Here is a 16,132-nt window from a genome sequence, read left to right on the forward strand (position 1 = left end):
AACTTGACTCATAAAAATCACGACCTCTTCGGTTTTGATTTTGACCTTCAGAACTGACTCCTGTGATTTCCCCAACAAGTTGGACAACCCCTTTAATGGACAAAGGCCTGCGAGCCCTTTAAGTGTTGTCTACTTCTGACCCCCTCGTCACATGCCTTTTCTGCAGGTAATGGAAGTGACCAGTTCAGCAAATGGGTTTGAGTTTGTGCCCATTCAGATTGATTTTGTTTTTGTTGTCCTGTCATGTTTGTTGTCCATGATGTTTTTTTTAAAGTTTTAAAAAGTAAAAGGTACCCAAAGTTTTCTGATTCCATGTATCTATTTTTTAAATTTTCAGATATACCTTGTGAATCACTGCCCTTGGTTAAATGTTGTATAATAATTTTATTTCGTTTTTTTTTCTTTCATGGCAGCCTCTTAGGTATGCCTTGGCTGAAAAAAGTCAGGGTCAATTGAATCTGATTAAGAGACCATAACACTGTTACATTGGCTCAATCAACGCTCTCGGAGTGGGATTATTCCCAACAGCACATGAAGGCAGCAGAATGTCGTGCCTTGACTCCGGCAGTAGATGGCGTCCCTGCTCTGCGGCTCTGAGACAGCTGAGTCACACATACATTTAGACCCAGATTAATATACTGTGCAAAAAGAGCGGTTTCAATCAAGAAATAACACATTGATTTTTGACCGCGGCTGCCTTTGACATCTCGTTTAAAGATGCTGACGATAACAGTGAAGACTCTCCAACAGCAGACGTTCAAAATAGAAATAGACCCAGAATTGACGGTGAGTAGAAGTTAACGGGGCTGAAGTAAACACGATCAGGCCGGGAGGGCTGGCATACAGACAGTAGCAAACGTGAATGTTAGCTAATGTTTAGGTATGGCCGCGGTAGTGGCTCGGCAGTTTATTAAAGGAGAGTTTTGTTGGTTTGTTTGTTTGTTTTTTTGCTTATCTGAAAAAGTAACGCTACGTCAGTGTCAGAAATACGCGGTCAGACAAGTTAACAATTCAGCACGATCTTATAGAAACAGAGTTCATGTGAGGTAACGTTGATATGGCTAAAGTTAGCTCCTGCAATACTGGAATTGAGCAAGTTTCCCTTCAAGGTAAAAGCATAACATCTTCAGTTGAATTTGCATTACAAATGTTCACCAAACGTCGAACGTTAGTATTAATATTATATATAGGTTAGAATTTATATTGAAAATATCAACCGGAAATTGCACATTTTTTTCCTTTTCTTCTATTTAACGTGATACCTTTTGAATTCTGTCTTGCCATGAATGAATGACAATGCAATATTTCAAACCTGCTGTGTATTAATGGAACAGTGGGAAGAATAGCGGAATTTTAGAAAATTAGAGAATCGTTCTTAGAGAAAGGAACAATAGCTTTTGCAGTTTTCTTCTGTAGCAAGTGAAATGGAGTAGTTCACAGGTGACTGAACAACTGTTTGCTGTGAAGTGTTTTGAACACGTCAAACACTGACACCGCGTACAACAAAAACGTTAGCATTAAACTGCTGGAAGAAATGATTTATTGTTATTATTAAATCTAAACATATTGTTTTAATAGCAGTTCTTTCCTGACTAAACATCCACGTACACATATCCCCGCATAAAATTTGGTAACGATCGATCAAAGTGGGCGTGGCGTGTTACAGCAAATTTACATTCTAGATGCACACGTCATGACGTCACAAAAATCACCTTACTTCCTGCACAGATTACATTTTTTTCAGCCTACCCACTGGATCGTGACCAAAGTTTGCTTCACTGCAACCAATGGTAAATTTAAAGGTCTGTCATTTTATATTTTTTTAAATTCAATTTTTTTCATAATATGAAATTAATTCTATAGAGGTCTTGGTCATAATAATTATCTTCTGGAGAACATCCACCTTTGACCACTAACACTATCCAACTACATATGATGGTATGATGTTTAACCCAACACCTGTGAGGCCTTGTGTTGACCATCTGTAATTTTCGATGACACAGTGTACCATTTGGAGTTGTTTCAGTTTCAGGAACTTTCCCAGTAATATCAATATTTCATCTGTTGATGTTTGGCAGGTGGAAGCCTTGAAAATGAAAATAGAGGAGGACAGAGGAAAAGACACATTTCCTGCAGTGGGACAAAAACTCATCTATGCAGGTGTGCCAGAGCTTGATTTTGAGAGAGTTACAGGAAAAAAAAAATTAAATATCTTATTCAGTCGTACAAAGGCCCCACAATATGCATGTTTTCTTCTTTTAATTGCCAGTGGAATGATAAAAGAGGACAACTCAACTACGGTTTCTAACAACTGTTTACTCGCCTTTCTAAATCAAAGCTCAAGGCACGTATTTAACAAGAATAGCGCACAACAGGTAACTCGGTTGTGAGTTAAAATGGCTCCAAACGCACTTGAAATATGGTTGATTTAAACAATTTTGCAACTGTTTCACTTTAATGGGTGGCAAGTAAGGATGGACTGGAAAACAACTCTCTGCTTTGCAACTCACCCATCCTCTTAAGTTATTTTCTCATCTTTGAACATCTTGTGTTTTATTGCTTACTTAAGGCACTAAAGTCCCATTTAGAATTCTCACTGTAACAGCATTGATACTGATTATAAGATTATTATTTAATGACGGTCTCCCCACGGCACTTCAGCTTCTATGGACAGGAATGTGTGTCACATCTGTTTGCTGTCAGGGTGACTGTGTGTTTCAGTACACTCTCATTTTTCTGTTTCTGCTTGAATGTTACAGGCAAAATCTTAAATGATGACACCCCGCTGAAAGAGTACAAAATCGATGAGAAAAATTTTGTGGTGGTCATGGTTACAAAGGTTAGTGTCACCTCAGATTGTCTTTAAGACATGTCATCTTAAAACTGAAAGCCTTCCAGCAGCTTAAAGAGAATCTCTTATGTGGGAGGCCTTTAATTTCAGACACTCACAGGAAGTGAAGAGTTTCTATGACAGTAGCTTAACAGTGCTATACAAAAGGAAAAGAGGAAGAGTTGGAGAAGTAAATTAAAAGAATATTTTATGCTGGGAGGAGAATAGAGCAACAGCAGAGTGGTGACTGTTGTTGTGGCCCAAGTACTGCTGGTAAAATGTTTAGTTGTTTGGTCTAGGAGACTGAATTAGCACTTAGCATTACAACCATACCAGCGACTAACTCAACTGACAACCACGAGAAAAGATGCAGACTTTACGTGAACCATGGTAAGTTCAGCTGGCTTCACGCAGTCACCTCACTTGTACCCGTGCCCTGGTTGGCCCATCTGGCGTCCCTTTCTTGTGTCATCAACTGTGTACTGAGCTCAGCCTTGGCTTCACTTCATTTACGTTAACAAATACGCAGAGACAGAAGCTAAACCACATTATTTCAGGGATAATAATCCGATCACATTTTCAGCAAAAGCACTGGGCTGTTATCTGCCGCATGTCGCTTTCACATTTCCATATCTCTGCTTTTAATCCTTGGCAAAATGAGAAATGACAACCTGTGACCATATCATATCAGTTTTGTCCTGATGGAGATTTATTATGTGTGACATCATAGTAAACCTAACCCTTTTAGCCTTTATAAGCAATCCCGTCTTTATTTGTTCAACCTTCATTTAAATAACTTTTATTTGAGTTGTGATAGTATATAGAAATATAACATTGGAACTAGTAAACTCACCAGCTTTAGGTGAGTGAAATGAATACTGCAGTGCTGCTTCCTGTTTTGTCATCACATCCACGCTCCTAATGATTGTTGTTTCATATGTCTTTTAGTCTAAAGCAGCCACTCTTCCACAGGCAGCCGCTCAGCCACCTCCCCAGCCAACTGCAGCTCCAACACCACTCTCAGCGACAGGCCCAGCGTCGGCCTCTGGCCCAACACAAGTGCCCTCCACACCAACACATACAGCGTCTGCCCCCACACCTTGCCCACAGTCTGTGCCTTTTTCTGAATCCTCGCTCCCAGTGCCAGAAAACCCCCCACCGGCTTCTGCTGAAGCAACAGCAGCTCCAGCTCTGGATTCAGCCGTAGCCCCAGACTCAGCTCCAGCCTTGGCTTCAGCTGCTACACCAGCCTCTGCCCAAGCTCCCGCTCTTAAACCTGTTCACACAGACCCCAGCTCAACCCCTGCAGACCAGCCCACCCCTGGTGCCCACACAGAAGAGACGCCAAGGGAAAACCCTGAGAACCAACCTTCTGCCACTGCACCGGTCTGCTCCTCTGCTTCCAGGTTGGAGGAAACCTATGTTCAAATACACTGAAAGCTGTTCAGACTTAACCCAATTAGAAAACTCAGTTCAGCTGTGTATGCTCTTTAAATGGATAATTCTTTGGAACAAGTTGAAAAAGTGAAAGCACTGATGCAGCTCTCTACTTATTTTGTTTTTTGTCATCTGCAGAGAATCGGGGTTATTGCATATTTAACAAATAGCATGTTGCTGAACTCGTCAGCTCCTGCATTTCTTTTTCGTGTAATTTAAGAATGCTGCTTCATCACAACGTAGATGAGACATTGATTTACCAAGGTCCTGTTCGCTGCTCATAGTGATGAGTTTCATTTCAGTGCCTCATCCCTGCCTGTAGGGATACAGTCTTGGTCTGACTGTCAGCTGGTCCAGCACTTCGATGCAAATTGACATGAGTTACAATCTTATTAATGCTTCATTCCACTGAGGATGAATTGTAACAGCTTTTCTGAACCCTTACCTTCTCCTGCAGCGTCATCATCAGGCCAGCATTTCAGTTTGTCTAACACATTGGCGTAGGGATAGGTGCTCTGTCGATTTGTGATCGATCTTGAAGATAATCTACTTCTGTGGTGAATTGTAGCGATGGTGGAGATTGGGGTATTTAATGTCCTCTTACTTCTGTGATGTAACATAGATGGCTATGCTTATTCGTCGCAATATGCATTTTCTCAGTCTTACTTCTTCGTTCACTTCTCTCCAAGCCTCGTTGATGAACTGGGTCTCCTTGAGGAAGCTGCGTCAATACTGGGTAAAACATCTGTTATATTTCATCTATCTATTGTGTATGGGAAAAAAATAAATCTGCGTTGAAAATTACTTTCACTTCTATTCATTTGCAATAACGTCTGTCCTTCCTGTCCTGTTGTTTCCACAGTGACGGGTCCAGCTTATGAGAATCTGGTGTCAGAGATTATGTCTATGGGTTATGAGCGGGAGCAGGTAGTCGCTGCGCTAAGAGCCAGTTATAATAACCCAGACCGAGCAGTGGAGTATCTTCTCATGGTGAGGATGTAACCAGCCTGTATGTGTTATTCCCAGCCCTGTCGGCCGCTGTATTCCAGAGTGTGGAGTAAATGTTTATGTTCTGTAGGGTATTCCAGCAGAGGCCAGTGATCTTCCATCTCAGGAGCCTGTTAGACACAATGCTCCATCCAACCCCTCCACCCCTACCACACAACAACCACAGCAGCCCCCGGCAACCTCAAACAGTAAGAGCGCATGCTTGTTGCTTCTATTTCTGTTATTATGTGAGGTGCGTCACTAACTTAGACACATTTTCAGGCCACCACAGGAGCTTCTTTTAGGAACTCAGGAACTGCATTTCCAGTGGAGGAGCCAAGCTTCTGAATTTAATTCCTCCGCCTTAGTGGACTCCCTGTTTTTAAGAGAATTACTTTCAAATGGCTCCAGCGACCATCGAGTGTGTCTTGAACTTGTACACAACTTTATTGACATATTTAACATCAATCTTTGTCACTAGTGCCACCTTTAGTGAGGAGCGGTAGTAAGTAATAGAAACATCTATTCTGTCAAAATAATCTTTACCAAAGGACCAGTTCCTCCCTTTTTGCTGGAGTTTTCAGCTGTACCTGATAATCTCCAGTGGATGGAGTGTTGCTTATTCAGACAGAAAGCTGAATTTTCAGTTGGTACAGAGCAAACATAACCTAATAGTGAATTTGCTATTGCTAAAGTTAGAAAGACAACATGGGAACCAGGATCAGCTCGTGATGTTCGCTAACTTCTCATTCAGGGAAGTTAGTAAAAGTAAAACATATTTTCAAATTTTTTGAAGAGGAGGAATAAGAAAATAAAACACTGACACAACAAGGTAGAGATTTTTGTTTTCAGGGCATACATTCAAATCTGTGATTACCCTGGACTGACAGTGTGAGCATGTACAGTGTGTACATGAGTGATTAGAGGCCTGTACTGCAAAGCAAGTGCTCATATCCGTGATATCATTTTGTTATCTGGCTTCACTAACCCCAGCAAGCACATTTCACAAGTGGTCACACAAAGCTGGTTATCGACTTGATAGGTCGATCCAGGATTTCCCATTGTGTCCGCATGAAAGAGGCTGTGTTTGTTATGTGACCAGTCACAAACATGGACAGGTCTACTTCAGCAGAGCAGCATATTTTACAGATGAAGGACAAATTTTAATATAAGACAAAGGTGAGTAGGCTAAAAGCTGACCAATACAGGAAAAAAATTAGATCTTAGGTGTAACTTTGATGTATTCTTATGGTGTGTGTGTGTGTGTGTGTGTGTGTGTGTGTGATAGCTTTAACATTATTAGGCAATAAAAAAATGTCCTCTTATTAACAACAGACCTTCCTGTCCTCTCTCGAGCAGGGTCAGTGTCTGGCAGCCAGCCTCCCTCTGCTGGTGGAGGCTCCGTATCTACGGGGAACCCTCTGGAGTTCCTGAGGAACCAGCCGCAGTTCCAACAGATGAGACAGATCATCCAGCAAAACCCGTCCCTCCTGCCTGCCCTGCTGCAGCAGCTGGGCAGGGACAACCCTCAGCTGCTGCAGGTAGCACACCGACATGCTCACCACACAAGTATTAGTTGTTCTGTTAGTAAGACAGGTGAAAGGAAAACTGTTAACAGAGCAGTAAGAGAGAGAGAGAAACACTGTCTCAACACTGAAAGACTGAAGGGACATATTGACTGAACCTTTTAGAAATATGTCATTTATTTCTACTTAGAATTAAGGAGATATTTGGATTTGAATCCACTGGAAAATGCTTTTAAGAAAGAATCAATTGTACATAAAGTGATATTCTATAGAACATATATATACAGTATATATATTTAATGCAAATATGTAACATTTAATTCATATTTTGAGACAGTGAATGAAGCAGTTGTGCTACAAAAGTCTTAGCAAATTTATGTTTACCATGCTTGCTGCATAGTGAAGAATAGCTGATCTATAATCATAATCAGTTCTTCTGTGTCGTTGTTGCTGAGGGCTCGGAACATTGTTTACTTACAGCAAATCACACAGCACCAGGAGCATTTTGTGCAGATGCTGAATGAGCCACGGGCTGGAGACCTGGGAGGGGAGGGGGCTGAGGCGCAGGGTTCAGCACCCGCTAACTACATCCAGGTCACCCCACAGGAGAAGGAGGCTATTGAGAGGGTCAGTTACCGGCGTCTGTTGTCTGTCTTGTTGACTGGATAATTGTACAACAGATAGATAGATAGATAGATATACTTTATTGATCCCAGGCTGGGAAATTGCAGTGCAACAGCAGCAATACACACAACAACCTAAACAAAAGTTAAAAATAACAAAATATAAAGTGGCATATATAAATATATACACAAGGCAATAAATAAAAAGTATATATACAACAGTAAACAGTGTAATGTAGAAAAATAAAGTAGAGGTAGAGTGTAAGGTGCCAGTAGAATGTAAGGTGAGTGAGTAAAACATGTAAAGTGCGTAGTGACTGTATGTTGTGACCAGAGTTTAGCTGTTATTGTACAGTGTGATGGCATGTGGCAGGAAAGACTTCCTGTATCTATTCGACAGCGGAGCTCTAGCAGCCTGTGGAAGAAGGTGCTCTGCTGTCTGTCTACTATTTTGCACTATGATCAAAATAGGGTAAATAAAATATCAGATAAAGGGTACAAACACACATTTTATATGTTTAAACTCTCCAAACTGTGCCGTGCCGGCAAGATGCTACAGAATGGGGTCAAGTGATGAAAACTGTTGCTCTTGGCCTGTCAAAAGCATTACTTACATTTTATTATGATCTTCTAATATTGCAAAGCCAAAAGTGTAAAAACTACAGATTTAAAGGGAAACAAGCAGCATCATTCTGCTAACTTAATTTTGTATACTGAAAGTGAGTTTTTGTGTATCTCTGCTTTCACAACTGTATGATGTGGAGTCTGTCAGTCAAGCCCATTTAGCAGAGTACAGACTTAGTTGACCACGGGGTTAATTTGTTAACCCTCCTATTATGTTACGGGTCAAATTTTTTTTTTTTTGAATAACAATTTTCAAAAAAGTTTGAAGATCAAGAAAAAAATAGTTACAAGTATTTTTCAGTATGAAACTTCTTCTGCTTGCCTTAATTAGAGTAATCAACATATAACATGAAAATGGTTCCTCTCACACATTTGCAACCACCCCCCACATGTTTATATCACATAGATACTGTTCGGGTCAGTCTGACACAGCAGTCAAACTGGGGGTAAAAGGGTGTCAGAAAAGTGAAAATGAAAGTGGTGAAACATTAAAAAAAACATTCAACATGTATGTTTTTTTATGAAGAATGACTGAATTACCCTATTTGAACCACTATCTGTGAGAGGTAAGGAACACCATTACACTAAATATTGACAAAAGTAGTTTGTAATTAAGTATTAAAGATGCTTATTAGGATTTTTTTTTCTGGATTTTCAGACTTCTTTTGGATAATAAAATATGCACCAGGTCAAATTGACCTGGGAACATCATTGCTGTTCCTGACAAATGAACACAACAGGAGGGTTAAAAAATGTGGTATTTTCCTACATCCTGTTTAGACGTGTCTATAACTGCGTATATGTGTATGTGCCCTTGCCCGTAAATGTCTCTGTGTGTAACATAAATATGTGTGTTGTATTCCAGTTGAAAGCACTGGGCTTTCCTGAGGGCTTAGTCATCCAGGCTTACTTTGCCTGCGAGAAGAATGAGAATCTGGCTGCTAACTTCTTGCTACAGCAAACGTGGGATGACGAGTAACCGAACATCAGCTGACGTATCAACGCTCGACTGAGGGCTGCAGAGTGGTCCACCTGGGGAGGAGCAGGGACAGAGGAGGAAGAGGACATTTGTTTTCATGCAATGGAACTGTGCTCTGATGATGATGGTGATGATGATGATGACATGCTGTGCTGCCTACTTTATAATTTGTTGTGATGATCACCATAGGAGCTCACACTGAGTTGTGCCTCACTGCTGCTACAGCGTTACTGCTGCCGCTTGTGAGTCGTGTCAAAAGAAGTCATGTGGGAAGACATGCCTACAGGCTTTTATTTTTATTATGTTTTCCACAGACTCAAGCAGAACATATGTTAAACATAAACATATGCAGTATTAGAGTTTATCTGTAGTGAGTGTATATGCATTAAAAAAAAAAAAACAGTACATTTTTCAACATATTGACTTTTCCTGAAAATGTGATGCAAACTGTTGACTTCACTGTTTGACATTTAGCATTGCTTTGTATTAAAAGTTCAGGTCCGATGATTTGATTGATTCTGCTGTGAAATGCGAATTTAATGATGAGTCCAGATTGCACAAATGTTTTCCACAAGCTGATTGAAATTGCTGAAGGAGTTTTTGAAGCTTTGCCACCCATCGCTGACAGGTAAAGAGAAAAAATAGATGATTTTTTTGTTTGTTTGTTTGGTTTTTTTTTTAGGAATGACCAAGATATAAAATTATGAATGTCAAAATGTTATAAATAACTCAAAATTACAACTATGTGAGACAAAATAATGTCAAAATTATAAGACAGTAAATGAATGTCTCATAAATCTCAAAACTTCTATCTCATAATTTTGACTTTTTTCTCAAAGAAATGGGCTTTCAAAGACTTTAGACATTAAAAGGTTGGCAAAATATGTCTTTCATAAGCAGATGGTTAACTCCACTACATGCTGTATGCCATTGTCATATTGGGTGATTGATCCAAGGTTGATTATTGTTGTCATATTGGGTGATTGATCCAAGGTTGATTACGGGGTGCCATATAGCACGCTTTGTGAGCTAAATACTTGATTTTTTGTTGTAAAGAAACATGTTCTTTTCTCAATATTTCTGCCACTTATTTTCATCCGTTTCTCTTCGGTTTCCCTCATATCACATGTTCTTTGTAAGCTGCAAGACTTTGAGAGAGCTTTGAAAGACTTGAACATGTTTCATCTTACAGGTTGTGTTACAGTATGATTTAATGTTTCAGATATTTCTCAGATGACTGTCCTGGCATTGGTGATGATGATAGTTTGAAAAGTGGTCTAAAGGTATTTTGAGTAAGCATGAGGAGCCTACACACACATACACATATACATATACATCTATCTATATAAATATAGATAGATATATATTTTTTTCAGCCTTCAGCATGTGCTCTGCTAATGACTTTTTACTTCTCTTAACTGTGGTTGAACTTTTGACTGAGAATATTGTATTATATTGTATATGGGGCATACAAATGCTGCTGTTTAACTGTGAGGGTTTAGTGGCTGCATGAGACTGTGAGTTATTTATGGCATGGCAACTGGTTACTACGGAATGATGAAACCACCAGTGTGGTGTTGGTCTGATCTTAGCTTGGCTGTTGTTTTACCCATTTTGTCAATTTTTTTGTTTTAATTTTGGGTTTCTAAAGAATAAAAAATACTTAGATCCTTAAAAACGCTGGTTGATATTTTACTGAGTTGATGTGAATAAACTATGTTTCAACACTGTGTAAAATAAACGGCTTTTACAAAGTGGGTGAGAAAGGCTGATGTTTGATCTTGAATGAATGAAATGCAATCATGTCAGTGCAACCCTCGCATATTATTCCTGTAAACTCCAGGTTAGCTGGAAGTAAGAGTTAAGTAGGCCTAACTCCAATCAGCTGCTTGGCAGCAAAGTCATGTAGGCACGAATATTTCTTGTTTTAGACTACTATTTATACAAGGCAGAGATTTTTGTATTTAACTATAGATCAAAAACGATTTTCTTAATGAAGTCAACGTTTTCATCAGACCATGCAGGGAACTTCATCAGCAAAACATTTCAGCAGTTTCGACAGCCCGTTACCCGAATGAGAGGCACGAGTTTGTCCACTAGGGGGAGTGTTGCCTTGCAGAGAGGGAGGGTAGGTGCGTTCCCGCAGCAACAGGGAAGATGGCAGCTCTCACATCTCTCACCCAGGTAACGATGCAGCAATTTACATCCTCAAACTAAAGGCTAAGATAATTATTTGCCCACAGTACGTCTCATCCATGACAATGAATTTTAATTTTACTTTGACGCAAATATGACCTCGCTTTGAAATGCAGCTCGAAATAAGACCGTCAGCTAGTCGAGTAAGGCCTATTGCAGTACCGTTAGGTAGCGGGCTTGTTAGCCTCAGCTGTTATTAGCTAGCCGTGTAACTATTTACCTACGATGTAATACGTTGTTAACGTACTAATTAACAAACATGCATACAGTACACAAATTCAGGGACAAGGTGGCCTGCTAACGCAGGTGTATCCAAGCATCAGAGACTATGATAACGTCCAGTCCTTAAGCTAGCAAAGCTTCGCTAGCCTAGCCTTGATGCCAAGTAGTTAATGTTAGTGTAAAGATAAGGATAACACGTCCGGCTTAAGGCACTGTATAACCTATGCTAACCCTAGCTAACCTTGGCTAAGCTGTGATTCATGATATTTAAAGTGAGTTTGCTCACTGGAGTTAACGTTCTCTGGTGACTCAGTGATTGAGCAACAGTATGACAATGCAGTTGGTTTATGATGTCTTATTATTGATTGTGAACAGCAGGGCCTGCGCGCTCTTTAAAGACCGAAGTAAACCCTAAACGGGTGTTTGAATGAGCACTGAGTGTTTTAGGGTTGGCTCCATATTTCAGGTAGTACACATCACACAGTTTTATTTCAGTTGGTTGAATGAACTGATTTAGTAATTGTGACGTAAAAATCAGAATGCACTTCTTATATTAGTATTTGTGCTGAATCAGCCTCACGTGCAGAGGGGTTAGTGGTTTCTCCGTTTGATTTATAGTGCAATAACATTCTCTCTGCCGCAGTTGTCAAGTGGGAACCCTGTATATGAGAACTTGTACAGACAGGTAAGATGAGAAGCCACAGTACTTTGCTTGAGAGTTCATTTTGACAGGGGAAGTGAAAGCTGTCACAGTGCACTGACACTGTGACTTGTGTGTTGCTCCAAGGTGGACCCTGGGAATACAGGGAGAGTAGGACCAACAGAAGCTGCTTTATTCTTGAAAAAGTCTGGACTTCCTGATATTACATTGGGAAAGGTAAGTAAGTCGTGGTTACACTGTGTGTTTTTTCTGTACATTGGCTGATGGTGTGTGTATTACTGTGTTATACTGTGTTGTTTGGTGTTTGTCATCCTGCCTGTGAGTCTTTTGTCAGAGTGTAAGCTGTCGCCCTCTGAGACTCCTGACTTCCTTTCTTATCTGAAGGTTTTTGAGCATCTTTGTCTTGTGCTGACTTCATCACACAACTACACGTCTTAAACAGTTTGCTGTGCTAGTTGATTCCAGTCACAGGCAGTGTTTAGTGCACAGCTCTCAAGCTGAACAGGCTACCAGTAAGTTGGATTAGCCTAACTGGCTGGCTGTTTGTTTGTCTGCTTGCATTGGAAAATTCTACTGGATGTATTCTGTGGTTAGCTGTAGTTTTGACTTGGATTATCTGTCCGGTAGTGTGACTCAGGGAGCAGTCTGGTAGTAGGCTGGATTAGCCTTTCTGACTTGCTGTTTGTTTGTCTGGCCGTTTCGAATTGCAGTAAGTCTGCTGGTGGTTCCAATTGTGCTCTGTGACTAGTTGCAGCTCTTGCTAGTTTCTCTCTCTCTCTCTCTCTCTCTCTTTCCCTCTCTCTCAACCCAACCGGTCAAGGCAGATGGCCGCCCATCTTGAGCCGGGGTCTGCTCCGAGGTTTCTGCCTTCTAAAAGGCAGTTTTTCCTCGCCACTGTCGCCAAGTGCTTGCTCATGAGGGAATGCTGGGCTCTCCGTATTCACAGTTTAATTAAAGAGTTTGGTCTAGACCTGCTCTAATTGGAAAGTGTCATGAGATAATATAAATAAACTGAATTGAATTTAATTGAATTGCTTGGATTACCTGTCTATAAGACCAATTCAGGGTAACAGGCTAGTAGCATGTCGTGCAAGCAGTGGGGGTAGCACAGAGACAGGCCACATGAGGAGCACAGTGTCCCAAAACATAAAAAAATGTGGAGGTGTAAACTCCCTCCCACCAGGAGATGAGGGGTCTTGTGAGCTGTCATTACTTTGAGTGAACTTGTGAGTGTGGAGGTATGAAGGTGAAGGATGGCTTGGAGACTTCCTTCAGGGGCTCAGGAAGAGCTGACCCGGGGGAGGGACCCTGCCCTCTGCAAGCAACAATTCAGGGACCCCCTGACTCACCTTGTGCATAGCCCCACCCTTTGAAATCTCCTTCCTCACACGCCCTTTTGGAAGAGCAGATGAATGGCTGCTAGGAAAATCCAAGGGCATTTGTTCACCTTGACTGTGATTATGAGCTGTAGTTTATAAACACAGCTGCCAATTGGCATTCTGCAAATGTAATAAGTAGCTGTATTTCACTGTCACTTTTCTTAGGCACAAAGTCACAGAGTACAGCCCTGGAAGTGGCTCAAAGGCACAGACTGACAGATGTACTGCACAGCTATAGGTTAGCAAGACAGATGCAGAGAGATGCTCTGCAATGCTGGCAGATCAACTTAACACGACGGTTGGTTCACCTGCCTTACTTATGGGGACAAAATGCATATCCCTGTAATATAAATCATTAAATATTAGGGTGATGACTTGCTTTAAGGTTAGGCTGAGCTTAGGGTTAGGTTAAGGTAAGAGTTAGGATTAGGCAAGTCATGTTTATTGTAATGGTTAGGGTGGTGGTGAGGCCTCCAGAAAATGAATGTAAGTTTGTGTAGTGTCCCCAAAAGTGATGGAAATAAGAGTGTGTGTGTGTGTGTGTGTGTGTGTGTGTGTGTGAGGGATTGAGAGAGAGAGCACACATACAACAAGTTATGGTATGCAGGCGTGCTCAGCCACGGAGCGAAAGAAGTTCAGCTGAAGCAGTGATGCAACACAAAATTAATGATCTTTAATGTTGTTACGAGAGTTCAGATATTTTCAGTTCAGTATGAATTTGGTGGGGGGGCATCACAGTCTAGGTAATTAATGGGAAAAGTCATGTGTTCATGAAAAATAAAAATAGGTTAATTGGTTCCTCAGACATAGCCTTATCAAACACACACACACACACACACACACACACCAGCAAGTGATGACAGCACGTGCTCCTGTCTTATTTCTCCTGTTTTATTATGTTCATTGGGGACATTCACTTTTAGTATTAAATGGGGACGTGCACAACTATCCAGCTAGTCATTTAAACATCGCTACGTCTTCACAGCCGAATATTGATTTATAAAATGCTAGTTAAATTTTGCAACTAAAATTGTCATTGAAGAATATGCAAATGTAAACGGTTTCAAAAGGCTCTTTACAATGTACATAATATTGTTTGATTAAACTGTGCTCACTTTTGACTGTTATCTGGTGTTTGCTTACTTTTAGACTAGTTGAGTAAAGTTTAAACCTCCCATTTAAGCCTGAGGGACATTAATCGTTAGGGAACACACCGAGACTTAATGGATTTTTACTTGCTTTCTCTTCAGATTATGTTTTTTTTTCCCTTTCAAAAAAGTAGACAATCCAAAGGAAAAGCCAAGGATTGGGGAGTGGATTGTCGTTTGCAGGACAAAACATTTTGGAATTGCAGTGCTCAAATAACACAACAGATTGCACAAGCATAATGTAAGACTTGTGTAGTTAATTTGTAATTTTTTTAATTGTAAAAGTGAAGAAGCTTTTAATTGAGCGTTTGCATCCACCTGAGTTAAAGTTAATACATTAGTTATCAAAAGGAGGTCACCCAGAATATCCGGAATCTATTTTATGTATATTGTTTTATGGTGTCTGTTTATTCATTCGTTCCCGTGAACGTGATATCTCAGGAACACCTTTCGGGAATTATTTCAAATGTGATGATCAAATGTGATTTGCAATGTACTTGGAGCACTGTGGTCCACCACAAACCAATTGGTTTCAGTCATATCGAGCCTCAGGTGATTGTTGTTATACCTTATGACAAAGCTCTCTATCCGTCGCCACATGGACTTGTATGGGTGTAAACTGCAACTCGTCTGGTGCCCAGAGGCGCAGAGCCACGTGGAAGTAATTTTAGTTTATGTAGTTGATATCTTCTGAATTTATGTTAAACAGCAACATTAGGACAGCTTGGCTAAATTGTTGTGTCTAATAATCAAATTCAAATTCTGCTCAAGGTTTCTTCCTGTTAAAAGGGAGTTTTTCCTTGCCACTGTCTGCTTGCTCGGGGGTTCAGGCTCTGGGTCTCTGTAAAGCATCTAGAGACAATTTTGATTGTATAAGGTGCTGTATAAATGAATTGAAATTGAAATAATCAAATAATCATGACCCTATAGGTATCCAGGAAATTACAAAATTACGCAAGTAAACTAAGTGGGAGACGACTGCGTGGTTTTTGCCAAGTTGTGTCTGAGAGGTCACACTAACAGTACCCCTGTTTTGCAGGAATAGATTAGACATTAAGATTTCTTTAAGAATCAGAATCAAAAATACTTTCCTGGGGAAACTGATTTGTTACAGTTGCTCCATCCAAGATTAGAAAATCTATGGAGCCATGGAGTAATAGTAAAAATAGAAATACGAGTATTTCCAGTATATAAAAATAAATATATACATATGTGCAGGCGTATACAGGTATTTTTCAGGTATTGTATGGATATATGTGGTGAATTTACATTAATAGTGCAACAGTACTGTAAAAATAAACAAAAAAAACAGAAGGCACAACTGAGGACCAGTGTCAGTCTATTGACTCAGAGTGTGTGACACTCCGAGGAGGATTTGTAAAGTCTGCCACAGACAGGAACGACTTCCTGTGGTGCTCTGTGGAGCATCATGTTGGAATCAGTCTGTCCCTGAGGGACCTCCTTTGCCTGACCAGGACATTGTGGAGTGGGTGGGAGACACTGTCCAAGATAACATGCAA

The 16,132-nt window shown here is 40.4% G+C and overlaps 2 protein-coding genes across 9 annotated transcripts in view; both read left to right on the plus strand.

Annotated features, from left to right (window-relative positions):
* Positions 1-564: 564 nt before the first annotated feature.
* rad23ab (RAD23 homolog A, nucleotide excision repair protein b) lies at positions 565-10,760 on the plus strand. Of its 6 annotated transcripts, none has more exons than XM_046392343.1 (10): positions 565-786; positions 2,079-2,160; positions 2,760-2,839; positions 3,779-4,236; positions 4,957-5,003; positions 5,130-5,257; positions 5,346-5,463; positions 6,614-6,795; positions 7,261-7,407; positions 8,893-10,760. In XM_046392343.1, exons 1-10 carry the CDS (start codon positions 718-720, stop codon positions 9,004-9,006), a joined length of 1,425 nt encoding a protein of 474 aa, XP_046248299.1. In that variant the 5' UTR covers positions 565-717; the 3' UTR covers positions 9,007-10,760. The 6 variants fall into 6 exon arrangements, with proteins under 6 accessions (XP_046248299.1, XP_046248300.1, XP_046248303.1 ...); XM_046392344.1 differs by having other exon boundaries at positions 3,803-4,236; XM_046392346.1 differs by lacking the exon at positions 565-786 and adding an exon at positions 796-1,109.
* A 312-nt stretch (positions 10,761-11,072) lies between these two features.
* The window catches only part of LOC124060222 (epidermal growth factor receptor substrate 15-like 1), a 68,581-nt gene continuing 63,521 nt past the window's right edge, over positions 11,073-16,132 (plus strand). Inside the window, exons 1-4 of one of the 3 annotated variants that reach the window (XM_046390894.1) lie at positions 11,099-11,190; positions 11,800-11,890; positions 12,068-12,109; positions 12,212-12,301. In XM_046390894.1, the coding sequence (XP_046246850.1) occupies positions 11,852-11,890; positions 12,068-12,109; positions 12,212-12,301 (171 nt within the window). In that variant the 5' untranslated portion in view covers positions 11,099-11,190; positions 11,800-11,851. The other 2 variants (XM_046390895.1, XM_046390896.1) reach the window with 2 other exon arrangements.

Source organism: Scatophagus argus, chromosome 6 (genome assembly GCF_020382885.2).
Source record: "Scatophagus argus isolate fScaArg1 chromosome 6, fScaArg1.pri, whole genome shotgun sequence".
Lineage (NCBI taxonomy): Eukaryota > Metazoa > Chordata > Actinopteri > Scatophagidae > Scatophagus > Scatophagus argus.